Below are 25,567 nucleotides of genomic sequence, written 5' to 3'. Positions count from 1 at the left end.
CAAAGTGCAGCATCATGAGCGTACTCAGGACTTTGCCTGCACGACCCCTCAGCCGAAATGGACCACTGGTTCCACGCCTGGGACTGGGCCTGATGGGGTTGAGTGGCCAATATGGATACTCAGCGCCAGAAACAGAACGGCTACGCTTCTTGGATGAGGCTTATGAAAGAGGCCAGTGGTTTTGGGATACCGGTTAGTATTTCGCCCAGTTTCGTCAATCCGATTCAGACCCTGTTGGCTCATCATGGTCAAAAGCCGACAAATACGGCGATTCCGAGGATATTGTAGGGAAATGGTTCATAGAGAACCCTGAAAAGCGCAAAGATATCTTCCTGGCTACCAAATTCGGCATCAAATATACAGACGCGGCACCGGGATACACTATCGACTCGAGTCCCGAATATTGCCGAACTTGTATCGAATCCTCTCTCAAACGACTTGGTCTACCATTTGTGGATCTATACTTTGTCCACCGCCTCGACAAAGTCACTCCGATCGAGAAGACAATGGAGATGATGTTGGCCCTCAAGAACGCGGGGAAGATCAAGAACATCGGATTGAGCGAGTGCAGTGCCGAGTCTCTTCGTCGCGCACATGCAATTCATCCGATTACCTGCGTGGAGATCGAGTATAGCCTATTCTGCACGGAGATTGAATCTCCGCATCGGAACCTGCTTGAGACAGCTCGAGAGCTGGGGGTCGCCATCGTTGCATACAGCCCTCTTGCAAATGGGATTCTCGCGGGAAGCATTCACAAAATTGCGGAAACCCCTGGAGATAAGCGAAGAGTTTTGCCATGGCTACAAGAGGGGAACCTCGAAAAAAATGTGGCGATAATCGACCAGATTGCTGAGATCGCAAGGGCAAAGAATGCGACTTTGCCTCAACTAGCGCTTGCCTGGTTGCTTGCGCAAGGTGATGATATTTTTCCTATTCCTGGGTCGTCGAAAATCGATCGACTGGAATCCAACTTGGAAAGTCTCTCGGTTTCATTATCAAGGGAAGAGGAAGCTCACATGCGGCAATTGGCGCAAGGTATTGCTGGGGATAGATTTCAGAATCTCACTGGGTATTCGTTTGGAGACACGCCGGCTCTTGAAGAATAGACACCAGAGGAGATGGTCATGGGCTTGCAGTTGTTTATCCATATTTTGCATGTTTTTATCCTTCTTCTGTGCCTGGAGATGCTTGGGTCCAACTTTCGAACAATTGACGTGCCTCTTCTTCCTCACATCTTTGATTTAGCGCAAGTAGCTCTTGGGCCGTTTTGTTCGTGTGGTCCAGACCTGGCTGAGGCTCTTGTATCATATCTCCTAAGCACACACTATGAATGGCCAGCTCCTGAGTTAGGAATGGCTCTCGACATGAGATGTGGATTCCCCCAAAGTATGGTATCAATAGTGATAAGTAGTCTTTTGTAAGCCTCTCCGGGTTATAGTCGCTGGCCTGGGTGCTTTTATCACACCATGCATGGTACGTAGAGCCTTCTGCTGCTGCATCTTCGATAGAGATGAATTTTCTCAGAATTTGAATGAGCACCAAACCCCTTGGATCATTATTTGCCTTTGAAACTTTCTCTACCATCTTGATAGATTCGCTGATAAGTCCAAGATCATGATGCCGCTGATGATCAAGAACATTGGCACTCCCGTATCTATGACCATCCAAATGGGCAAGTAGAAGAGCAATGGCGCATGTATACATCTTCTCGTCCGTTAGACGATACGTCGGCGAATGATGTAGTTCACGGATGGCAAGGTACCGCAAAAGCCCCTCGCGGCCAGCGGATGCGGCAGCGAGCTTGCTGTAGGTGAAGTCCCTTGAATTATGTTCCAAGGAGACCGAGTCGTGTGCGCATGTAATTAGCCGGATGAGATATGGTTGATGTAGAAGTATAACCAGGTAATGCTGGTGCAGCTGCATCAGGAGCTTTGCCGTATCTCCAACCGAACCCATCCCTGTATTTGTGTTTGCTAGAGAGAACATTAGCCACCAGGTCGGTTGGAGGATTTTGGCAGATTTCTTCAGTTGCTCGTCGATGTTCTTAGTCTCGCTATGAGAATTATAGCGTATATCGCGACTGTTGAGCTCCTCTTGATGACTTTCTTGTTGCATTTGGAGATTGCGAGTAATGATGCGTCCAGCAATGGTCACATGGAGACACTCCAGCTTTTGCGACGATGTGCCATTCTGGAGCTGGGTCTCTAAAGACGAGTCTGCATCGGTGGTGGTGAATGGAATTCCAAGCATCAATGCCATAAATCGGTCGCTATAAACCAATCGAAACCATATATGCTCAGCACGTTTGTCCCCCATGTCGGCTAGGTTCTGGATGCCTATTGCGCGGGCAATATTTATGGCACGGCACTGAACCGCCCAGGCCATTCGAGTATCGCCAATTGTGATATGGTAACACGATTGTAGAATGAGCGTTTCTACCCCGTCGAGGGAATCAACCAAAAAGTCCTGGGACAAGACGAAGCGGGAGGCAATTTCCTGGTAATTCCTAGAGGCTTTGTCGATCGAGTTATTCAAGTGAGATTCCAGCTGCTTTGAAGATGAGGCATCGAACTGTTTCAGGCAAAGAGCGAGCTGGACGAGTCTTCGGGCGAGCACCAAGGGATGAGCTGTGGACTGCCCACCAATTTCTGGTTCAGCGTGCCTAACATTGAATTTGACACCTTCTTGTGCTTGAGAGTTTTGTAAAGGAGAAGAAAATAAAGCACTGCTGCCCAGGATTACAATCGAAGTGGCAGGGTGGGGTAGGATGGAGAAAAGATAGCCACTGAGGGAGCGACCACGCGACAATCTTTCATGGCAAACCGATCGTAAAGTTGGAAGAGATGTGAATCCCTCTGCGCCTTTGGCCACGGTTTGACCCGACGAAGCATCGGATTGCTGTCTTCGACTTGGCCTCCCTTCTCTTTGCAGGACGAGCTTGTTGACCAAGGCTTCAACATGATTAACGCGTTGTCCAATTTCTCGGTAATCTTTCAGAGTAGCGTCGGGTAACTCCTGACTGACACATGAAACACAATGTCGCTGACAGGAGAGACAAATTGGGGAGTTCAAATCGCGTTCGCAACGTCGTTTGCGACGCTTGCATTCCCAGCAACTGGACGTGCCTTTGCGGACTCTTCGCCTTTTTACCGAATTTGTGTCAGGCTTTGAACATGACTCGACTGGCCCCTCAGCTCTAGAGTGTTTATGTTCCATTTTTCCATATTATCTTTCTCTCTCAGATCTGATGATGGGAGAGGAGAAAGAAAGAAGAAGTAAGGCCGCCAACATTAAAGCCGAACCACGTGACCGGCGATAGATGACGTCGGAAATGCTTGTTTTTTTCTTTTCTTTTCATCTACTGTCGTTCGACATCATGATATTAACATGGCAGACAGAAGAACCAACGTACTAGTATGAATTCCATTACGCTTTTTTGCAACCTCTGAGAGTGAGCGGCGTGTTGTCAATCCTAATTGGCCATGCAGACCAAAAGGGCTTTCACGACCTGGAATCGGTCATTATGGGGAAATGTAGTATTGTATGGAAAATGGTATCAGTCTGCTCGATTTAGAATTCCTCATGAAAACTATTCAACATAAGATTACAATGACAAAGCATGTTAATAAGCAGTGCTAAGCAATTGGATGGTGAAATCGACTAGTAACGTTAGGCTCAGTCGCGATAGGGGCTGAGCCAAGGGGGAGCCAGTGATGATGATGCCAGTGGAGCAATGTCAGCGCGCCCCCAAATTGATCTCACCGTGCCGAAGCTATTATTAATTGGTGCCCCCTACGCTTTTTGGCTGCCGATCGCTTCCTGTCACAAAACCCATATGCTCCAGCTATGAAGCTCTCAATCTTCATTTTGATCAAATCTTTGGTTGTGATTTTCGTTATCTACAAGCTTAGATGTTTCGCCAAGAACTACTATCATGCTCGCCGCTCTGGGCTTCCGGTACATGTCATACCTGCTTTTACCAAGAGCACGTTGTGGGTGGTATTTGCACCAATGCTGCAGCCTCATCTGGAAAAATATCTCCCGAGCTTGATTTACGATCGGATTGATGTAGCAATTCATGGATGGGAGTCCCGTCGGAAGAGATGGTATCACGATCGTCTTGGGGCAATTTTCGCCGTTGCAACTCCGGATGAATTCACGATATGGTAAGTGTTAACATAAACAAATATTTCGCGAACCACGAACTCAAAAATTCGACTACAATACATGACTGGGCTGACTCGATTATTGAAAACAGGTGCGCAGACCCAGCCATTGGCACCGCAATTTTACAAAATAGGAACGAATTTCAACAAGCCCCTATTGTGAGTAGCATCCTAGGATTTCTGGGGTCTAATGTCTTCATGGTGAGTCTTTAGTTCACATGCGATCTTGATCTCAGTTTTGATTTTTAACAAGGCTTGGCTAATAGACAAATGGCGATGAATGGTATGTTTCCATGACGGGCGCCTTCTTAGACAAGAAGCCGTTCTGAAGATCACAAACTGGAATTTAGGAAGCGACATCGCAGAATGTTCAATAAGAACCTTGATGAGCGAATCAGCAGAGTGGTGTGGACTGAAACACTTCAGCAAGCACAAGACATGGTCAACTATCTCGTGGATCACCCAGGCAATGAGACCCTGGAGGGCCTCCGCAGTATAGCAATCAACGTCATCGGAAAAGCTGGATATAACTGGCAACAGCCATGGTCACCAAATAACTTGGGCATTCCTCCAAAAAGTGCAACAGGAAAAGAAGCCTACTTTGGAATGCTGGGTTTGGTGACGACTATGATTCTAGAAGCAGCATTTCTTCCCCGGAAGATTATGCAGCTACCCTTCATGCCGCTCGCGTTACAAAGCATGGGGTATCATCTGGAACGGGCTCCTCGGTATATTCAGGAAATCCTTCGAAACGAAAGAGAATCAAATTGCGGCAAGACACACACCGAATCTAATTTTCTAAGCCTAATGCTTCAATTTTCGGAGGAAGAGAATAACGAGCATGAGGCAAAACCTTCACTGACACAAGAGGAAATTAGCGGAAATCTTTTCGTATTTACTTCGGCTGGGTTTGAAACCACTGCTAATACTATGGGGTTTGCAGTGATACTTCTAGCTCTTTATCCTGAATGGCAAGACTGGATTCAGCATGAAATTCACGGCTTAGACATGGCAGGATCCAATTGGAATTACGAAAATACTTTTCCAAAATGCAAGCGCACGCTGGCTTTGATGGTATGGTATTCCGTACCCTTCTTGGATCGATCTGATTGCAAAGATATTGATGGTATTGTCCATAGTTTGAAACATTGAGGTTGTATACACCAGTGGAACACACCACCCGTGCCATCTTCAACCCCACATCGCTTAGTACTGGAACCGATGGCCAGACTTATATTCTCATGCCTCCCTTGGATATTTTTGTTGAGCAGTCCATCATTCACTTGGACCCGGCAATTTGGGGTGACGACGTTATGGATTTTCGACCTTCTCGATGGATTGATGACTCGGGAGATCTCATCACTCCCGACAAAGGTACATTTTACCCTTGGTCAGGGGGACCACGGATATGCCCAGGCTTGAGGTTCTCGCAGGTAGAGTTCGTCGCGACAATGGCAATCCTGTTCCGAAACTGTCGCTGCTCGCCGCTCACTGTCCCTGGAGACAAACCCGAAGATCCGGCGCTCAGACTTCAAAGGGCCATAACAGACACCGTGACCAAGTTGACATTATCGGTCAAGGATCCGAAAGAGGTTCAACTAAAATGGACGGCATGTGGCAACGCTGTCTGAGATTACCAAATTACTCAATATTGCTTGTCGAGGACATGAGGATGATGCTAGATTCTGATATCCCTAAAGTGACTACCAGTATTGAATAAAGCTGCCGACGGCTATCAGTCAATAAAACCAAATTTGGGGAAAGTCAATACATTTAGTTCTCAAAATTCTGCACTAATCTCAACCCCTGAATCAACCGACAAGCTCTGCGTATACTAAACTAAACGGAAAGGCTTGTGCTCTTTGCATCATTGTATAGTCCTGACTTGATATCTTCGAGGAGAGTCGACTCGGAAGGCTTCCATCCGAGTGTTTCCCGAGTCTTCGTGCTAGAAGTAGGGTTATCCACACCAGCAAGGGCGGCAATAAAGCCTCTGAAGTATGCTGGTGCCTCTTCAGGTGTCTTTGACACTACTGGAAGACCCAGACTTTGACCCAGAGCTTCCGCAATATTCTTGAATGGGATGCCCTCTTCCGCAGCCGCATGATACCGCCCTCCTGCAACACCTTTCTCAGTAGCCAGGCGAAATAGACGTGCAGCATCAAGACGATGAACAGCTGGCCAACGGTTGAGCCCATTGCCAATATACGCCGCCTCGCCATTTCCACGAGCAATCTGGGCAAGCATATTGATAAACGCGAGGTCGCCAGGGCCATGTACTGTTGGCGAAAGCCGGACTACCGAGGCGCGTACACCCTGGGCTGCAAGAATATCCACCTCCTTCTCACTTTTAGCGCGCACGTTCATGGCATCGTCATAGTCGATGACCGATTCCTCGACACCCAATTTGCCCTTAGGCAAGATTAGGGTACCCATAGTGATAACGAAAGGTTTGTTGGTCCCAACCAGAGTAGCGCCAATAGCCTGAATAGCTGCATACTCGGTGTTGGTGTTTTCTTCATATTTGGTAAAGTCATGATTGAAGGCCAGATTGATGACTCCATCGGCTTCTCTTGCTCCGCGCTTGAGACTTTCGATGTCTTCGAGAGATCCGCGGATGACATCAACACCCTTCGCTTGCAGTGCAGTAGCCGATTCCTCCGAGCGAGCGAGTCCAATGACTTTATGGCCTGCGTCAAGAAGCTCTTGGACAACTGCTTGACCAATGAAGCCAGTGGCACCGGTGACGAAGACTCGCATTTTAGTGATAGATCGAGTATGAAGTGAGATAACTTTGTATAGAATGAAAGTTGTTGAAAAGGAAGTTCTTCTTGAGTATGCATCAACTAAGATGGATTTCTGGGATCTTTTATACCCTAGGTGAGGTTTGAATTCTCCCGAATCCCGAATTCCAACGGAAATAAGACTGATAACCCCATGGCTTGATTTTCCATTGTTCATTGCGTGTCCCTAACTCAAGAGCTTTCGATAACTCCGGATGGTAGACCTCCTAAATTGGATTAGTGTCATATAAATACGAAAGGTGGTTAGCGTCGACCCACTTAATTCCCAAAATGACCAATCGGCATCAGGTAAGCTCAGAGTAAGGCTGCGGTCGGCGCAATCGACCCGCCGGCCCTGCCACCAACTTCACATCTCCCTTAATTTACCCCTCATGCATCCTGATCCGAATTGACCCATCTCAATACAGTATGAGGCAATATGCCTTCGGTATCAGCCCCTCCCGAGGAAGACGATAGAAGACGTCGGAAGCATACCAAGTCTCGCCGTGGATGCCGGAATTGCAAGATACGTCGTGTCAAAGTACGTTCTTAATCACCACCACAACTCTAAAACTGAATCTGAATATAGCAAATTGCAAGTGTGACGAAGCCAAACCACACTGCATGAAATGTGTGAATTATGGGGTAGCATGTAATTATACTCTACCTACGGGCTCTGATCTTCAGTTGGCTACAGAGCATAAGCTCGAAAGCTCTCCCGGCCACGTATTCTTCGGGGCTCAAACGTTGAAGCCTTCTTTACAATCCTTCGCAATTGTAGGGGATGGACCTGACTCATTTACACTGGAAGTGGAAGGACTTGCTCGTCTGAGCCGATTTCAAACCCATACAGTACATACTTTTGCTACAATGCGTTCTACCGAGCTATACAAAAATGAGGTCGTCAGAATGGCCATGGAAGTAAGTCATCGAGCTCATTATTGCAGGCAAATAAATACAAATCATACTAAATGCTCCAAAGTATCCGTTTTTGATGCACGTCATTCAAGTTATCACTGCAACACATGAAAGATTCTTAGCCAGCCCAAGGAACGCACAGCGATCTCTGATCGAGTCCTATCACTGGTCTCGGGGAGCTGCGTCACTGAATCAAAAGATTTCATCTCCAATACGGCCCCAGGACCGTGACGCTCTCTGGGCTTCTGCTGCTATGCTAGGCATTGCAAACGTCACTTCTCTTGAGGCATCCACCCCGACGGAAGCCTGGCCAATGAAGCCAGCCGATCCGTCTGATCTGACATGGCTTCATCTGACTCGAGGTAAAATGGCTCTCTGGAAGGCCACAGATCCTTTACGACCCGATAGCGTCTTTCATTTCATGAAAGATGAATACGTGACAATGTCGACTGAGCCTTCTATCTTAGAGGTCCAAGATATGCTACCCGAATTCGTTGAACTTTGTCGCCTCGACGAACCATTGGCCTGCGACCGCAACCCCTACTATTCAGCTGTCTCCACCCTGTCACAATTGTTACCGATCAAATGTACAAGGGCAACCATGAAGAATTATCTTGTATTCCTGAACTTCATGAAAGTCCCTTTTAGAGTCTTGTTACATCAAAAGGATTCCCGCGCCCTCCTTATCATGGCCTACTGGTATGGGGCTATGTGGGATTCCTTATGGTGGGTTGAGAGGCGAGCTCGGCTGGAATGCCAGGCGATTTGCATGTATCTTGAAAGGCATAATGGAAGTGAACGTGATATACAGAAGATGCTTTTGCTTCCTCGGATTCAATGTGGACTTGCGTGATACAGATACTATTAATTACTATGCAACAGATACTAGTACTATGCAGAGCTGAAATTTGAGTAGTCTATGTAGCCAGCCACTGACAGGCGGTGTCGGATCCATGGCAAGTCAAAAAATTGAATTGAGTACCAACAGAGGCGCTCCGGAATTCGAACAAAATATCTTTTTGGGTGAGAAATGCCCCAAGGCATTTTGAATTTTGATTGGCAATGACTGCCCAGGTGTTTCGTGTCAGAGAGCCAAAAGCAATTTCAAAGCATAATTCTTTCAAGGCTACCCGGACTTGCAAGATCCAGCCCCAGAGAACGCGAAACAAGCAAGATTATTTCGCGATGGTATTCATTGGTACGTTCGCGCAGAATACCTAGATAAAAGGCGGAAGAGTCTTATAGAAATTAAAGTTGGATAGTTTCTGTTGCATCGTTCGTGTCTACGATCAAAGCCCGAGTCGTAAATCACATGCTCAACGATGCCGGGTGATGTAAGAGGATACCAGTGCTCCAATGCAAGCAATACAAGCAAGAAACATGAATGCAGTATCGGCAGTGGCGCGTGTACATCGCTTCTTAACGACTCCGCCGTCACGACACCACTTATTGCCGTCATCATCGTAATAACAACCTCCGCTGATCAACGGGTTATCCCAGGTACTTCCACCAACTTTGTCATCGTCGCAATTAGTACCGCGCAAGGCCACAGCATAAGCCTAGTGTATGAAATCAGCCTCAATCTCTAGAAGTCTTGAAGTCCTCTTCTCGAAATCGCACGAGTAAAGGGCATGACATACGATACCAGCAGCCAATAGAGCAATTGCGGTGACCCCGTCAAGAACCCACGAGATGATTCCCTTGAGACGGTCAATGAACATTGAGGCAGTCCCAACTATAGCTGCAACAATTCCCAGGGCACCTGTGAAAGCGGCATAGTTTGTTTGAGACGGGACTTTGCCATAATATTGTTGACGAGCAAGTAAAATGGAAAGCGCTAGGACAACGATTGAAAATATGGCCTAGGATTACGATTAGTCCCTAAACGAGAACACAGAACCATAAATATCCAACCTGGAAAAACCGGACAATGCTGTTGATGATCTGCATCCTGGGTTGTTTATGGTTGAAAGTTGAGTATCAGCGGCTTTATGGTCGAATGAAGAATTGAAATTAATATTGGACGGCGGGAGAAACGGCAACTTTTTGATTTGCCGACATTTCAGGAGAATCAGGACGGGACTCTAAGCCTGTTAAATAAAAATCCCCTTTGAGCCCCGCACATACTGCAAAGGGGTGGGAGCCTCTTGTTTGGCGCTAAATTGGGGCCAAAAAAGCTCGAGAGGACCACCCAGGACACATAATCAAGTAGGCGACGAATGATATTCGCTAGCAAAATCCGAGCCGTCCCATTCAGTGGCTTCCCTGGAGTTGAAACAAACTATGACTCTATTTTTAGTGCATCTTCCCAACACATCACTCCAGAATGAGGGATCTGCAAGAACACAGGTGGCCAAGGTGACGAGCTGATTTTCAACATATCGAGAGTTTGGTATTACTAGTACGCAGTAGTAGTAAGCCCATCAGGACGAAGGAGGCCAGAGACGAAAGAGAAGTTGAAGTTATTAATAGGGTCAACTCTCTACCGCCAGTTTGGAATATCTTGGCTGCAATCCCAAAGGGTTCGACTCCATCTTCTCCTCGTCTCTTTGGTCCGTCGGCGCTTAACTACAGAAGACTGAGAATGCCACCGCCTTCTAAAAGCCGAAATGAAAGTCTAGAATTGCCCAGGGTATTGATCACATTATCTCAGAGGTGAACTTGGGGAAAGCTTATAGAAACTCGCGAAATGAGAAAAGGATATTCTATCCAGCACTTCCATTTAGATCTGCACCAATAGTATCTTCAAATCACAGGAGCGCAACCCACTTCATCTCAAAATCAGTATATTCAGGAATTCATTTGGCCGCAACGCAACTATTCATTCATTCAAAATGTTATTTGAAATTATTTTTGTGGCAACTTTGGAATGGGGCTGTTTACTTATGTTCGGACAGGTTTTATCTCGCCAAACCACTGCAAGTACGTTTCGTTCATCTTCTCAAAATCTTCCATGTCGGCTAGAAAGACATTGACCCCAACCATTTTCTCTAGACTGGAAACAGCTGATTCAAGTACTGCCTTCAGGTTTTTGATGCATTGATTCTGAAACAGACAGACTTGGGACAAATTTGCATCCAATACACGAAATTTAGACAAGGGATTATACCGCACGGTCCTACACAGTCCCCGAGACAATTCTGCCGGTAGAGTCCTTTGGAAGCTGATCCGAGCAGAAAAGAAAGCCATTTGCAACGACTGCTTGGTTGTAAAATGGCCGAGGAGGAGGGGCTTCCGTTGTGTTCACTGCTTCATGGCTGAACGACATGTTGGGTATTTTCACTGATATGTTCAGGTGAAATTGGGATGACAACTAACTTTCTAAAAATTCCATGCTTCTTGACCCAATTTTAACAATATTTGAAGCCGCATAATTGGAGTAATACCAAGATAGAATACATCAATATTCACAGCAAAACCTTGGAATGAACTACTCTGCACAGTGAGCTATAGTCAAGTCGATTTCGTGCGAATCATATCGTCTCAATAACATAGCTCTTCTACAGCTAGGGCATAGTGGGATAAATTTCTCAGGCCTTACTGCTGAGAAGTGCCTTGCATCTTTGAAAACTGAATCTAGGAGGCTAGATGAATGGCATTCCACACTTCCGCAGTAGGAACTTCCAATCGAATCCTTCTCGGGATTTGTGGACCGTGACGAAGAAAGGATACATCCGCTTTTGTTCAAATCGCATGACCTTGCTATGAACTACGCCTAATATGTTTGTTCTCGAATAATGCAGTACACTGCGCTACTCCGCGAATTGCAATATACGCGAGGTCAATCATTTGACACTGGCAAGAAAGAGCTCAGCCACTGGGTGACTATTCTGGTTCGTATTGCCGCTGGGCTTAATGAGCAATGTTGCTTCAGAGGAAATTTGTACTCGATCGGAATTTCAAGTCTCCTTACTGCTCCTCTTCTCCGATGTCATCTTTGAAGAAGGAGGCTTTGCTATTTCCTAGGCCTCCAGGGCTTACAGACTGCTCGACTGATCAATGAGGAGTAGGCGGCTAGTAAAGATATTTACGCAATTACGTTGCCAGAAGATGATGGTGGAGGCAGCGGGAAGCACATGTCCTATCATAGCTAGCATTTTGACAAAACTGTAATCATAGGAAGAAGATGAGCCTCAGGACGATTATATTCCGAGTTAGTTCCAACCAATATCGAGAGTTAAATCCTGGGAATCATGTATTGCCCATAGTTAGGCGAATCTTATACTTCGTAAATCCCAATTGGATTAGCGCATTTCTCACATACCCCCATCACACGTGACCGGTCTAGATTGCCGTTCCCCGCAAGCGCGACCGGAAGCTGCAAAGTAACACGCACTGCATAACTTGAAGCATTGTGGGAAATTCGACTCGAGACAGGTTTATTGAGCGCGTCTCTCTTTGGTCTCGTTTCAGGAATGCTATGAATTGATTGGATCGCAGCTATGAGTGAAAGAGGCTCGGAGATCGTGTTCCGAGCGGAGAACATTCCGGTCCGGTTCTTCAAAGCATGCCGGTGGTGTCGTCGGCAGAAGATGCGCTGCGACGCACGGAATCAAGTCCCTTGCTTCCGCTGTCGCTCAACGGGCCGCGACTGCATTCTTGATCCTATTGAAGACACTAGGAGAGGCAGTGACCGCCGACGAAAAACAACCACCCCTGGACGGTGCGGACATCTCAATTCATTTCACAACCCGCAGTGCTGATTTGTTTAGATTTAGAACCTCGGCGGTAGCTTCACCGTTGGACCACCGAAGTGGCTTCCATACACCTGCATCAAGAGAACGCGAGTACTCTCCAGCTGCTGGTCATGATGCTTCTTTCGATGCTTCAATCGACTTACTACCAGAGACATCATCTTTCCGAGAACCTAGACGATCTCAAACTGCAGATCATCATGGACCGGAGTCGCAGCAACTAAGTCCAAATGATATGGTTGCCCCGGCTTCGGCAGTTCACTCGATGTCTGTGAATCTACTCGGTTCTGATGATGTGAGTTGTGAATCTTTTGATACAGGCTGGACTTGGCTGACAGATACTTGAGATATTTATGGAGAATTCATCGGGGGGTGATCCTCGAGGAGACATCATTGCTCGCGACATCATCACGGAAGAACGTGCTCGTGTGATGTATGATCGGTATGCAACCCGACCCATAGAGGAGACTCCTAAAACCAACCCGAAGTCAATCCCTAATCCTGTAATTTAGATTTACCGGCGGTATGAAGAATTTCTTGGGTTTGTTCGATCCGATCCGAGATACATTTGATTCAATACGGTCACGCTCTCTGTTTTGCTTCACCGTGATAATTTACTTGGCCAGTCGCGCCGTCGTGGATCTCCGAAGTGACACACACATGCAACGTGTTCTACAAGACGAGGCTCAGAGATTGGCCGAAGATAGCTTCTTCGAGCGCCCTACAAAGCTTGAGACAGTACAGGGAATGATTCTGTTGGCCGCATATTCGGAGAAGACCTGGTTCTCCACTGCCCTCATCTTGAGAACCGCATTAGACTCTGGACTCGAAAAGTCGCTCGACAGACTACTGTCACAAGAAGAAATCCCGAGAAGCTCGCTATCAGCTTCCATGGCAGATCGTCAACTAGTGTGGGAGACACGAACATGGCTCATCAGTTTCACTCTAGAACTAGATGTGGCTTCTGGAACAGGCCGAAAGTCGCGTATTGGAGAGGTTGACATCATGAAATTGCGAAGGTTTCTTGATTATCCACTTTCTCTTCCATCTGACATGCGAACAGTATGTATAGTTGAACTCCATCAACTTCGAGGTAAAGAAATCTCCACAACTCTCTATTACTCATCATTGTGAATCTTCGGCTAACTAAGTATAAGGAAATTCACGTTTGGTGATCGAAAACTGCGGAGAAATTCGTGACATTGTTTCGACAGAACTACCGGCCATAATGGCCAGATTACAAAGCTGGTGGACCACATGGGATGAAATCCACATGAGTGAGCACTTCAGTTTGCCATGTCGCAATACTTCAACTGCTAACTACTTTGAAAGATAATGGATTCCATGCAGGGGCTTTTCAACGGAGTAGCTTGAAGCTTATGCTTTTATATGCTAGGATATTTGTCTTTTGTGCTTCACTGGCCCGCATTCAGAAACTACAGCCTACCTCATCTAATTCCGATACTGAGACCATCGATCAAGATGTCCTGGCTTTGTGGCAATCACTCATTGCCACGATTATGGACCAGATGGCATTTCTGATCAATGAGCCAGCCTACCGATGCCAGCTGTCATGGGCGCCGACTTACCCGGCCCTGACAATTGCCTTTGTCAGTAAGTGTGACATTCGGACCTAGACCTACTTGTATTGGGCAGACATGCTTATCAACAAACAGCGACTTTTGCACTTCGCATCGCACGCTGGCGCCCAAATATGATAGACCAAGACCTTCTCTTGGAGAGAGCGGAAAAGATTTGCGATTTCTTGAAGCAGCCGCCCTACCCGGACATCCATCGCACCGTCTCTATCTTCGTGAACTATGCACGTGCTCTGATTGCAAGCCAGTGTCCACAGAGCAATGACAGCGGGGAAGGACCACATGTATCGGAGCAAGGCGATGGGTCCGTGCCTTCATACAGGGGTGCCGATAGTCCCATGCCGAACCCCCCTCCTTCGACAGCCCTAGAGTATCCTCGCTACAGAACCGGGGCTTCCATTCCAGTTAGCAAGGATTCAGGCATGGCCCCGCTTCCAAGCAACGATACAACTGCTACAGCTAGACCGCCACTTTCAAGACTTCCAGATACAATGGAAGCTCCCAACTGGACTATGTCTAACTCCATTGCGGACTCCTTCGGTCTTTTTGAGGAGGGACAGAACGATATATTCGATTTCCTCCCGATGATGCCTTCAATGCCACAATAGATTAATGAGATAATGAGAGAATGGAACCAATTCATTTGCAATTTGAATTGACGTGAATGAACCTAGAAAGTCGTAGCTAGCCCTCTCAAACCATAAAGTCGGTCTCATGTTGATAGTCCGTCGATCAGTCAACGGACTTGTCCAGCTGAGAGCGAAATTTCGGGCCGCCATACAGTATCAGACCCCGAACATTCGCAAAAAATTGCGCGTTGATGGCAAAGTAACCCACAATATGAGTAAAAATAACGCAGCGGAGGTGGATCTAGACTTCGGAGACGCCCGTCAGGGACCGGGTCCTGACCGGGGCCGGATCTGTTTTGCCCTAGGGACCGGCCCCGATCCGTCTCCGACCCACTTACTCAAATTTCGAAGTATACATCCCCTTTCATTGGATACTTTCTAAGATCGCAAACATAATAGTTTGGAACACTATGCATGGTTGCAAATTCTAGGTGTAGTGAGTCAAGTTCTTCGCAGAGATTTTGCCCCACCGTATAAAATAGTGGACAAAAGCTTTAGTATATAGTAGCTCGTCCGCACAATTAGGAGACATTTGGATATAGACATGATCTACAGGCTCACTTCCTTCTCTTTCTGTATCTGAATCTCCATGGGCTTGCCCCTCTACATCCAAAATGGTAATAATTTCGAATTCGGGCCATTCCTTCTTTGCCAAACATTCTCCAAGTACGACAGCCCCTGGTCACTTTCTCTTGCCTTGGCATCTAACAGCTTCTAGATAAGAAACCCACTTCTAATGAGAAAGAAACTGGCTCTACAATGTCCAGGGGTGACATAATGGATAATAACGATTATTTACTGGTGGATTTGCCTACCAATCAAACACTTGTCGAGTTCACTGAGGACTCGAAGGCAAACCCAAACAATTGGCCTCTTGTATGCTATGATATTCCTGTTATACACAAAATATCTAGTCATTCGACCATACTAACAGTTATCCTCAATAGAATAAAAAAGTCTACAATGGAGTTATTGCACTTATTGTTGTGCTCAATAGTGGAATATCTTCTTCTTTGCCTAGTAATGCAGTCCCCGCTATCATGCAGGATTTCAACCTGTCGGGCGGCGGGCAAAAAGTCCTGCCAACAGCCATTTTTCTGATTGGATACTGTATCGGGCCCCTCATTTTCAGTCCTCTTAGTGAAACTATCGGACGGAGGCCCGTTATCTTTTGGACTTTTACTGTCTTTTGGCTAGGCACATTGGGTTGTGCTCTAGCACCAAATTGGACATCGCTGTTGATTTTTCGGGTCATCTGTGGGACCATGGCTGCTGCCCCTCAGACTGTTGTCGGGGGTCTTTATGCAGACATGTTTTCCGATCTGCGAGCTCGTGGTCGAGCAATGGCGATGTACATGTCGGTATGGTGATATACTCGAAGTTGATCATCACAACACATAATAGAAATCTAACGTCATTCTTAGGCCACTAGTTTCGGACCCATCATCGGTCCAATTATCTCCGGGTGCTCAGTTCAATATGGCTGGCGCTGGACTTTTCGAATCGACTTGATCCTCAGTGGGTTAACTTGGATAGGACTGCTCTTCCTATCGGGTAAGTCCAGCTTTATTCAAAATTCACAAATCTTCATTCGGCTAATCCAATTCCCAAAGAAACTTTCTCTCCTGCTTTACTCAAAAAGCATTCCAGGAAATTGAGAAAGGAGAGTGGATCCGACCGTTATATTGCTCCACAAGAGTTGAAGTCTGATGCCGCTTTTACCCTCACTCAAACATTCACCCGTCCTCTTACAATGCTCGTCTTCGAGCCCATCGTGCTTTTCACCGGCATCTTCATTTCACTTGCCTGGAGCATGGTATTCTTCTACTTCCAAGCATACCCTATCATTTTTCAGCGTAAGTGTCTTCGTATCATGATCAGAATATTTTCCAATACTAATTTTCTGCAGAGACATACCACTTCGATGTTGCGAAAACATCTCTTACATACATTCCAAGTGAGTAAATTACGCCTTCATCTGGAGAAGTTATCCAAAAACTTATACATTGCAGTGGGAATTGGCGCCGCATCATCCTGTCTATTCGCCCTCTTCTACGACGCCTTTTACGAAAAAGCAAAAAAGTCCGGAAAACGCTGGGCCTCCAGTCCTGAATATCATCGCCTTCCCACATCTTGTGTCGCCGGCCCCTGTCTCACGATCAGTCTATTCTGGCTGGCATGGTCGGCCAAGTCCTCCGTTCACTGGATTGTCCCCGTGCTCTCGGGACTTGTCTTTGGTATCGGATACCAGAGTATTTTCATCTCGCTTCTCACATACGTGACTGATGCATACCGAATCTACTCTGCGAGCGCATTGGCCTCCTCGATGATCCTGCGAAGTATTGCCGGCGCTCTGTTCCCTCTAGCTGCCGACCCCCTCTATGCAAAGCTCGGAGTGGCATGGGGAACATCGGTTCTTGGATTCGCTAGCTTAGGCTGCATCCCTATCCCGTTCGCTTTGCTTTATTTTGGACCTTGGATTCGAAAGCAAAGTGCTTTCTGTCAGCGCCTGTTGGAAGAGGATCTGCTCAAGTCCAGCGGAGCCAGAACGCCACAAGAAGCAGAAGCATAATGATCTCCCACTTTCTGAAATCACGAATGAATGACAAACCTCTCTTTTGGGCTTGCTGGAAAAAAATTGCATTTGCATGACCTGGTCGTTGAGGGAATTGGATCTATAAATTGTTGGCCTGTCGCTCAAGCCGTATTCATTGCATTACTAGTACTATAGTAAATAATTATAATCTCATACTTTTGACAATTGAAATAGCGCATTTTATTTCAGGATGAAAACATAGGTCTTGTTAAGGAAAACATTTCATTGGCGTAGCTCGGTCTTTTCTAGTGTTGTCCAGCGCAATATCCAGACATCTGGGTTTCCGGGGATGTGTCGTCCATTGCGGACGACTCTTTGACATCACATTTCTGCTTCGCTTGCATCGCAAGCGAGTTCATGTCGAGCCCCGAGGGCATGTTTGGATCAAAGCCGAACCCGGTCTCGTCTTTGTCATTGTTGAGGAAGGTATCAAAATCAAAACTCTCCAGGGCGTCTTGGTTATCCAAATCACCCAAGTCGAGATTGAAGGCAGTCTATTAACCATTTTATTAGGGCTCCGCGCAACTGTTATGAAGTTTTGGTGAACGAGAACATACATCGGGAATGCTTAGATCGTTGTATTCGGATTTGCGAGGTTTATGAGCCATCATTGTCGGCATTTCCGGATACAATGACTCTGTTTGGTTCTTTAGTGATGGCGTTGTCCTCATGATAGGATGTCTCGATTTGCTTTTCCTCTTTTTGGAGGGGAATTCTGATGGTGTTGCTCGCGAGGGCGGCCCTTGAGGTTGAGGCATCTCCTGAATAGTTCTACCTTCGTTGGGCGCCGGAGCTATTTTCAACTGAGAGAGAAGATGAGAGGCTCTGGGTCCATAAGCTTCCTTGAGTCGTACAGCTTCCTCTTCATGTAAGGCACTGAATCCAGCCTTCAGTCTTCGGTAGCGACTTTTATCCAAATAACGCTCTGCGGTATCTATGGTATTTAGAACACCTTTTATCATATCGTAGTAGTGCTGAAGCTCATCGTTGGCTATATCATAATCTTGTGTTTGAGCTGGCATCCCATTTTCATGATTCTCAATATTCAAAGTGAAAACTTGTATTGACGCGGTCAATTGCTCGAATTTCCTTTCACTTTCAATCTTCTCCACAGCTAGCATTTGCAGAAGTTCGCGCTGCTCTTGCGCTAGATTCACTTCATGTCGACTATGAATCGGTTAGTTGTTAACAATTCCAGCCGCAGAAGTCATCATATAATACCTGCGAAGCTGTCCAGCATAAATGACAACATTGAGCATCAAAAGCATGGTCGATTTCAGTCGCTCCAAATTTCCAGCCACCGCATCCAAACGAGGCTCGTTCATCAAAAACCATATTTTGCGAGTTGCCCGTTCCATGCGAGACTTGGATGAAGCATCTGGGCGCTGCTGCTCAATCTCATTCTCGAGGTCCTTGAAAACCTTCTTGCATTCTTCTAACACGTCCTGTGCAGTGGCGAAGGCGTCGGGGGAATACAAAGAAACCATATCATCCTGTCGCATACTGTCGCCTAATTGACGAAGCACACTACAAGTGAGTGCCACATCGTTGGATAAACTTCGTAATGCCTTGTCGGCATTCTTGAACTTGTGCGCGAAAGTGCACAGCTTGACTGAGAGACGACCCCCAAGCTCGGCTACTTGTAGGGCCGCCGAAATGGTTCCTAGGACCTCAGCCATTTCAACCATCCATGATGCCCTGCATTTTGGTCCTGTGGCGCCTTGACGTTCTGGCTGGAGAGTGAGAGAGTGGTGGGTGCGAGCTTATCCCGTTGCCCCTCTTTGAAGTCACGGCCCCCACGTCGCCTAGTACAAATGTCTCCGCACTGCCCACTTTTGATCATAAATGCCTTAGATTTACTCTGGAGAAGATATTGAGTGGGTCTGTTAAGTTTGATTGTCCCAGAAATAAATATCGATATTGAGCCTCTTTTTTGGATGTGATATGAAACTTGAATGAAATAACAAAAGATTAAGAATACACCTTACTGCCCTTCCCAGCAAGTAGCTCCGCAAAGAAATCCCGGAAGCTTAATGGCGTGAATTCTGGGTAAAGCTCTCTGGCATTAAGATAACCCAAATAGTCGGCGTACGCAGGAGTATTATCCCGACGCACGTACTTGCTATGATTGTAATCGGCGACATAAACGCCTCTGAGCTTCATAAAATCTTGAGGATCCTGAGCAAGAGTGGCTCTGGCTTGTTCGGCACTTGCTATGATATTTTCATTTGAGTCCTAGAAAGTACAGTTGAGTAAGTATAAAAACGATTTTCTTCACGAAACACGACTCACGATGGTTGGCTCCAGCTCCTCCCCAGAGAGTTCTTTTGCGATACGGAAGATTTCGTTCTCGGAAAGGACATCTCCCGATGTGTAGACGTATTTGTTGAGGGTCCGATCATCGCGAATGATGCGAGCGACGAAACATCCGATGTCTCGGAGATCGGTCAGAATATTAGGAGCTTCTCCGTCGCCGTGGATGGTTTTGACCGGAAAGATTTGTGCGTAATCCAGTCTACCCGATGGGAGATACGGGTACGAGATTTGATACCAAAAGCCGACATCAATCACTGTATAAGGGATACCCAAGAACTTGATGGCATTGTAGACCTCTTCTTTCTATTTTTTCATGTTTGTTAGTCAACTTGACCATTGTCATGAACTCAATCTAGGCATACATACCTCGTCGCGAAGCCGCATAGCACCCTGTGGAGGTGCGACCGTGATGAAAGCACACGGAACAATTCGTTTGACACCTGCAAGCTTCGCAGATTGGAGGAGCTTCTTTTGCTGCAGTAGATCATTTGGTCCAATGGCGCTGATGAGGGTATCTACCCCGGTCAGTGCAGTCACGAGCTCACTAGACTGGTCAAGACCTATGGACCAAATCTTAATGCCCTGCTCTCGCAGTTTCTGGACCGATGGCTTTTGCGCGGAAGCGGGTCGTACTAGGACTTCTACTTCCTAATAAGATTGGTAAAATAAGGTTGAACGTCAGTCACAAAGAAAGCTGGTGTTCTTTAACAACTCCAACTTACAAAGTCGTTGGATTCAAGCAGCCCATTCAGAATCGACCTCCCAGTCTCACCAGTAGCTCCGAGAACTAGTACCCTCTGCCTATCGGACATTTTGGGGTTTGTAAAAGTGGTGAATTTCAGGAAACTTATAAAAGAAGGAAACCCTTGAAGCGGAAAAGGGCAATTCCTTTAAATAACACTATCTAACCTTGAAACTTGGCTTCCGGTGGGATGGGTGGGTTGATATTTGTCATCGTCTACCCGATTTCCAAGTCGGAACACATTTGTGCATGCAGTTATGCCACTGAGCATTATTTTTCGAGCTGTCGTGCCAATAAGAATCTTCGTGACGACATTGAAGACCCGCAGGTTTTGACTACCCCACATTAAAGTGCAAAAGCCACGAGAGAGATGCTTGATTCGAGATCTACCTTATTTTTGGAAATCAAACCACCTGGGCACGCTGACCTATGTGGTATTAAACTCGCCCAATTATATTCACTGGTATGTGTAGTCCGCGTCTTCCACGGTTCCCTCAACAACTATATACACTGGAACATCATGATTTGACGAAAGTCCCAATATATACTTACTAGTAGGTATGTCCATCCTGCCCCATCATCGAAATACTCTGTGCGAGATAATCCCAATCAGGAAATTCCACCCAGTTCAAATCCCATTTATCCATATCTAAAATAGTTTCACTTGGTAGATCATCCGGAACCGTCTGGATAGCACTTTCTCCATCCGACAAGTTCTCATTAGAACTAGACGCAAGATGCGCATGTCGGACGCGCGACGCCTTTGCCCGGAGCTGAATCAGCATCGGCCATTTGGGTCCCGGGTCTGGCCAGGAGGGATCATTATCCACTAGGTCGAAGTGGCTATTGACGCTGTTCCAGGCATGTTCGTTGTGTGGGCCGGTTGGGTATACGCATAGGTGCCACAGGATGTAGGTGAGGAGGTGGAGTTGTGGGCATGTGGATGTTAACCAGCGGAAGCCGCGTAGTAGATCGTCGGTATACATCTCGAGTCCGAGGTCTAGAGCTCGAACGGCCATTGCGAGGAGTTCGGTTGCTGCTTCTGTGTCGACGGTTGAGGATGCGGCACCTTGTTTTTGGAGGACCTTGTGCAGCACGTGGACTTCAAATTTGGCGACTAGGACGTGTGCGAGCATTACTCCTTGTCGCTGGATGGGTATGTCCATATCTGCGTATTTGGTGAATCGATTGTGAAGTCGTTCTTTCAGTTCTTTCAGTAGCTGGGACTGCGCTCCATCTGGAGAACTGTCTGTAGACCGGGCGATCGGGATGAACATCTTGTTGACCTCGTTGATTATAAGCATGAACGTCGAATCGGTCCATCGCTGTTCGGACTCGACTGGTTTAGTGGTGTGTTCACTTATGCTCTGATCATTGATGTTGGCGGGAAGTTTGGTGTCGCTCCCATAGTCTTGGTCGGCGATTATAATGCCGTGGTCTTCGGCCATACGGGAATCGGTAGCATATAGATCCCACCAGACTCGTCGGCGAATCTCACATTCCAGAGGTGAGAGCTTGAACTTTTCTCCATCGCGATGAAGCCCAATTGATTGTGCAGCACGGATAGTCAAGCCGCGTAGGGTGAACCCAGCCCGCCCGCTGTTGCTGTAGCGTAAACACCTCTAATTAAATAAGACCTCAGATTAGATGGGCAGAGTGTATAAAAGGAGAGTCAGTCGTATTTACCAGATATATGGACATCGCCTGAAGGGAGGGTATCGTAGGCGATTCCAAGAAAGAGGAGTTGTAGACACTCAGCTCGATACCATGTTGATATTGCTGCAGATCTGCACGAATATTCTCATTTGTCGGGTCATCGCTCAACATAGCAGTAGTAGCCGCAAAATAGACTGCAAACAGAAGGCAATGAATGTCAGGTTTAACGGAATCAGGTCGATTTATGGCCGCGAAGATACGTGGCTCCGTTGTGGGTACATGCAGCACTTTTATGACCGGTTCCACGCGACAAAGGAAAGTCTGCCAGAGCTGCGTGGCCTGGTATCGATCGGGATACAGAGCCTTGAAATCCAGTTGTTTCAACAGTGGGTTGATGAGCATGCCGTCCATTCTGAGAGGTGGCGGTTTTCCTGAGCCACCAGTCTGTGTACTCGGTGTTCCGATGGCAGACTGTAATTCATGTTCTTTTTCGATCACTCGCGAAAGAAGCGGCTCGTCGATATAAGCGCCATCCTTGATAAGGAAGCCATAGTTCATTTTGGTTTTTCCGGACGGCCGGTGGTATGCCGAAGGGACATGCCCATTTGTCACAGTCGGAGTCACCTCAGATGTGGGCGCAGCTCTGGGACGGGGCAGTTGGTGCTGCCATTGTGTTCTCGGCAGTTTCGCTTGCGCCGTGGATGGATTGCCAGCTAGCGTCGCAATAGACCTCTCCAGTTGCTCCAATCGAGATACAACATTTGTGACGCTCGTCTTGGGAGGTTTTCGCTTGACTTTTCGTGGTCCAGGATATTCACAGACTTCCCCTTGTCGCATGCATTTGCTGCATGGTGCTTTCCTATCGCATCGGACTTTACGCTCGTGGCAGCGTACGCAGGACCGCTCTACGTTGTAGCGGCGGATACCTTCCATTGAATTTGGCGCATATGTTGAAGCACATCAATGGCAAAAGTAGCATGCATGGAAATTGTATCAGAGCGAAAGTCATCATTTGTCGGGGTTCGGTTGTTCGGTCGTTCGGTCTTTGCCAATCCCGAGACGATCCACCAATGAAAACATCACCCTGAGGAGTGGGGCCATCAATGTTGGGGAAGTTGGAGTTAGTCTTGACCCTCGCAAAGATGATCATGATGGGAGGTGTAGCTTCGAGTCGATAGAGAACAATAGACTACCTAGGTATTTCAATGAATAGATACTAAGGTAATCGATATCTCTTGAAGTCGTACAAGCTGACCGGTATGCAAATGTGGTATCATTTATTTCATTCTGTACAAACCAAGACTATCAATAAGGAAGATATACCCTCCTCTTTTCAAGATTTCTCATAAATTCAAGATCCCAAAAAATTGCCAAATTTGTATCACAGTATGATCAGAAAATTATCGCAAATTATCTATAAGCCCAAATAAGAACAGTGCGAAAAGCGCTCAATGTTAACCTCCCATCCAGAACTCCGACCCGATAAAGTAACCAATTCGTTATAAACAAAGCCCACATCCATTCATGAAATAAGAAGATCGCGAACACTCATGCCTTTCCTCCTTTGAGAATCTGACACGGCGTGAGAGTTTTCGGGTGTGGGACCAAGAGCCGTGCTGGCAGGGAAATGCTCGCTGATCGAGTCAGCGGTACCCCGGCGATCCCGCGTCAGCATGAGTAAAGCAGCCGAGGCCTCGTGATCAATACCCTGAAGATCTTGGACCTTGTCCATAGAATGATACGAGGGGCCAAGTGCCGGACTGGGCAGGATGGAGGGGATCTCGGATAATGTATGTACAGAGGGCAGACGGGTGCGGGGCGAGAATGAGGGAGATACATCGGACATCTGCCCGCTGGGTGGTAGGATCTCAGGTGAGCCGGACTCGGAGTATGAATATACGGAAGATGGAGGGCGTTGCGGAGGCTGGTTGAAAGTTTCTACTCCCTCGGCAATGAAGTCTGGGGATGGTGGTGATGGTGGCGCGGTGGTTTTGGTAGTCCCGTCCGTTTTGATATCCTGGATGATCTGCTCGAGGTAGTTGACATAGTCGATGCTGGCCTGTGAAATAGAATGAGTATACTTGCAATCAGACTGGAAGGTGGATAAGTAACATACCTGAAGGATGGCCAGCTTGTGCATCTCCTGTCCTCGGCAGGCTGGGATCATGTCCTTCAATGTACCAAATTCCTCGTTCATCTTGGAACGGCGACGTCTCTCGATCAAACTGTGTGCAGTCTTGCGGGCAATTTTGCGTCCTGCGGCACTTGTTGCACTTGGTTTCTTCTTGGAGGCCGGACCAGCCTGGGCGGAATCGGCAGGCTGACCGGTCTTGCTGTTCTCCTTAGGTTTGGCAGGAGACTTGGAGGCGGCTGGAGTCTTGGGTTTCATTTGAATGATCTTGCGAGTCCTTGTAGGCGGCGGGGGTAGATCGAAGTCTTCTAAAGGACGTTTTGTGGCAGTGCCCGACCGCGAAGAAGTATGAGGCGGATTACGGCCACGAGGTATCAGATCAGGCGAGGTTGGCGAGGCCGGTTCATAGGAGGGATCTGAAGCAGAGGAAGAACGACTATAGGAATCTTCCTTGCCCGGACTGAGGGCAGCAGGTGGAAGAGCAAAGACATCGGTGCCGTCCATAGGCTTGTCCTTGATTATCAGTTCGCCTGACATGGCAGGCGTAGGAGGGAATCTTGAACGAGACATGGTGTGTAGTTAGGGGGGAGGAGGTAGAGGAGGGAGTAGAGGACAGAGAGGACGACAGAGGTAAGAGACGATAGTAAGTCCAGAGTCAAGGAGGGGCCCCTTGCCCTTGTATGTAGACTCTACCTCCGCAATCATCTTCCTCACTCTCTCCCTCAGAAAGTGTCGCGTGCTTGCAGAGCCCACGAGTTGCAATGGTGGATGCTCATTGGATGTGGAGACAAGCTCGTGCCACAATGAGCAACGCGCATTTGCTGGAGAGACAGTGGGGCCTGAGCTTAACAAGTAGACTTACAGTCATACTCCAGTCAGTCCAGTGTACTCTGTCCTTGGGGATTACTTTACTCCTGGTAGTTACTTCACTCCAGGGGATCTGGTAGTTCAGCACGTGCGCTTGCCAGGGCGAGTTGGTGGCAACTCACCGGGCCCTATTAACATGTGCAGTGGCAAATGGTCACTCCCTCCACTTCCTTTTCAGGTTCAACTTCGGTGGTCGATCACAGTTTCTTCGTTCCTTATTGGATCTCGCCCTACTTACCCCGTGTCGTCACCAATTTTCCGCCTTGGCCCAAATTGAGGCAGATCGACTCCTTACTACAAGTGGATATCTACGCACGCTCCGATATCACCCATTATATCATGTGCCCTTCTCTTCTCTCCTCTCTACATCCATGGTTCATCAAATTGAAATTCACATCGTGTTCACTGTATTCACTATATTGAGACTCGGCAATTTACAATTCCGAGGGCGACATCACAAACGCTAGAAAA

At 47.2% G+C, this 25,567-nt stretch overlaps 13 protein-coding genes across 13 annotated transcripts; 5 read left to right on the top strand and 8 right to left on the bottom strand.

Moving 5' to 3' along the window:
* Positions 1-14: 14 nt before the first annotated feature.
* On the top strand, positions 15-1,106 carry N7533_009570 (Aldo/keto reductase; the record flags this gene model as incomplete). The annotated part of the gene is made up of 2 exons (XM_057106220.1): positions 15-192; positions 256-1,106. 2 exons carry the CDS (start codon positions 15-17, stop codon positions 1,104-1,106), a joined length of 1,029 nt encoding a protein of 342 aa, XP_056957669.1.
* A 55-nt stretch (positions 1,107-1,161) lies between these two features.
* N7533_009569 (fungal specific transcription factor domain-containing protein) lies at positions 1,162-3,216 on the bottom strand (the record flags this gene model as incomplete). The annotated part of the gene is made up of 1 exon (XM_057106219.1): positions 1,162-3,216. One exon carries the CDS (start codon positions 3,214-3,216, stop codon positions 1,162-1,164), a length of 2,055 nt encoding a protein of 684 aa, XP_056957668.1.
* A 630-nt stretch (positions 3,217-3,846) lies between these two features.
* Positions 3,847-5,797, top strand: N7533_009568 (cytochrome P450; the record flags this gene model as incomplete). The annotated part of the gene is made up of 5 exons (XM_057106218.1): positions 3,847-4,166; positions 4,259-4,367; positions 4,433-4,449; positions 4,517-5,240; positions 5,306-5,797. The coding sequence occupies 5 exons, from the start codon at positions 3,847-3,849 to the stop codon at positions 5,795-5,797; spliced, it is 1,662 nt and encodes a 553-aa protein (XP_056957667.1).
* A 208-nt stretch (positions 5,798-6,005) lies between these two features.
* On the bottom strand, positions 6,006-6,926 carry N7533_009567 (SDR family oxidoreductase; the record flags this gene model as incomplete). Its single annotated transcript, XM_057106217.1, has 1 exon — positions 6,006-6,926. One exon carries the CDS (start codon positions 6,924-6,926, stop codon positions 6,006-6,008), a length of 921 nt encoding a protein of 306 aa, XP_056957666.1.
* An 893-nt stretch (positions 6,927-7,819) lies between these two features.
* On the top strand, positions 7,820-8,720 carry N7533_009566 (uncharacterized protein; the record flags this gene model as incomplete). The annotated part of the gene is made up of 2 exons (XM_057106216.1): positions 7,820-7,870; positions 7,932-8,720. 2 exons carry the CDS (start codon positions 7,820-7,822, stop codon positions 8,718-8,720), a joined length of 840 nt encoding a protein of 279 aa, XP_056957665.1.
* A 463-nt stretch (positions 8,721-9,183) lies between these two features.
* N7533_009565 (MARVEL domain-containing protein) lies at positions 9,184-9,817 on the bottom strand (the record flags this gene model as incomplete). Its single annotated transcript, XM_057106215.1, has 3 exons — positions 9,184-9,426; positions 9,508-9,729; positions 9,782-9,817. 3 exons carry the CDS (start codon positions 9,815-9,817, stop codon positions 9,184-9,186), a joined length of 501 nt encoding a protein of 166 aa, XP_056957664.1.
* An 840-nt stretch (positions 9,818-10,657) lies between these two features.
* On the bottom strand, positions 10,658-11,135 carry N7533_009564 (uncharacterized protein; the record flags this gene model as incomplete). Its single annotated transcript, XM_057106214.1, has 3 exons — positions 10,658-10,684; positions 10,763-10,912; positions 10,992-11,135. The coding sequence occupies 3 exons, from the start codon at positions 11,133-11,135 to the stop codon at positions 10,658-10,660; spliced, it is 321 nt and encodes a 106-aa protein (XP_056957663.1).
* A 1,174-nt stretch (positions 11,136-12,309) lies between these two features.
* On the top strand, positions 12,310-14,767 carry N7533_009563 (Zn(II)2Cys6 transcription factor; the record flags this gene model as incomplete). The annotated part of the gene is made up of 7 exons (XM_057106213.1): positions 12,310-12,530; positions 12,580-12,856; positions 12,900-13,003; positions 13,074-13,654; positions 13,719-13,838; positions 13,894-14,175; positions 14,238-14,767. 7 exons carry the CDS (start codon positions 12,310-12,312, stop codon positions 14,765-14,767), a joined length of 2,115 nt encoding a protein of 704 aa, XP_056957662.1.
* Positions 14,768-15,402: 635 nt separating this feature from the next.
* Positions 15,403-17,360, top strand: N7533_009562 (putative MFS multidrug transporter; the record flags this gene model as incomplete). The annotated part of the gene is made up of 7 exons (XM_057106212.1): positions 15,403-15,454; positions 15,507-15,664; positions 15,736-16,149; positions 16,213-16,342; positions 16,402-16,644; positions 16,698-16,745; positions 16,801-17,360. The coding sequence occupies 7 exons, from the start codon at positions 15,403-15,405 to the stop codon at positions 17,358-17,360; spliced, it is 1,605 nt and encodes a 534-aa protein (XP_056957661.1).
* A 269-nt stretch (positions 17,361-17,629) lies between these two features.
* On the bottom strand, positions 17,630-19,063 carry N7533_009561 (uncharacterized protein; the record flags this gene model as incomplete). The annotated part of the gene is made up of 3 exons (XM_057106211.1): positions 17,630-17,878; positions 17,942-18,551; positions 18,606-19,063. The coding sequence occupies 3 exons, from the start codon at positions 19,061-19,063 to the stop codon at positions 17,630-17,632; spliced, it is 1,317 nt and encodes a 438-aa protein (XP_056957660.1).
* A 595-nt stretch (positions 19,064-19,658) lies between these two features.
* N7533_009560 (isoflavone reductase family protein) lies at positions 19,659-20,512 on the bottom strand (the record flags this gene model as incomplete). Its single annotated transcript, XM_057106210.1, has 3 exons — positions 19,659-20,003; positions 20,067-20,282; positions 20,423-20,512. 3 exons carry the CDS (start codon positions 20,510-20,512, stop codon positions 19,659-19,661), a joined length of 651 nt encoding a protein of 216 aa, XP_056957659.1.
* Positions 20,513-20,993: 481 nt separating this feature from the next.
* On the bottom strand, positions 20,994-23,031 carry N7533_009559 (Zn(II)2Cys6 transcription factor; the record flags this gene model as incomplete). The annotated part of the gene is made up of 2 exons (XM_057106209.1): positions 20,994-22,064; positions 22,129-23,031. The coding sequence occupies 2 exons, from the start codon at positions 23,029-23,031 to the stop codon at positions 20,994-20,996; spliced, it is 1,974 nt and encodes a 657-aa protein (XP_056957658.1).
* A 589-nt stretch (positions 23,032-23,620) lies between these two features.
* N7533_009558 (uncharacterized protein) lies at positions 23,621-24,799 on the bottom strand (the record flags this gene model as incomplete). The annotated part of the gene is made up of 2 exons (XM_057106208.1): positions 23,621-24,157; positions 24,215-24,799. 2 exons carry the CDS (start codon positions 24,797-24,799, stop codon positions 23,621-23,623), a joined length of 1,122 nt encoding a protein of 373 aa, XP_056957657.1.
* Positions 24,800-25,567: the final 768 nt, after the last annotated feature.

The sequence above is a fragment of the Penicillium manginii genome (assembly GCF_028828005.1).
Source record: "Penicillium manginii strain IBT 31320 chromosome Unknown utg000006l:1.0-4164085.0:1.0-4166146.0, whole genome shotgun sequence".
In the NCBI taxonomy this organism is placed as follows: Eukaryota; Fungi; Ascomycota; class Eurotiomycetes; order Eurotiales; family Aspergillaceae; genus Penicillium; species Penicillium manginii.
The sequence above is the reverse complement of the archived record's forward strand: the minus strand, read 5'-3'. Positions and strand labels throughout refer to the sequence as shown.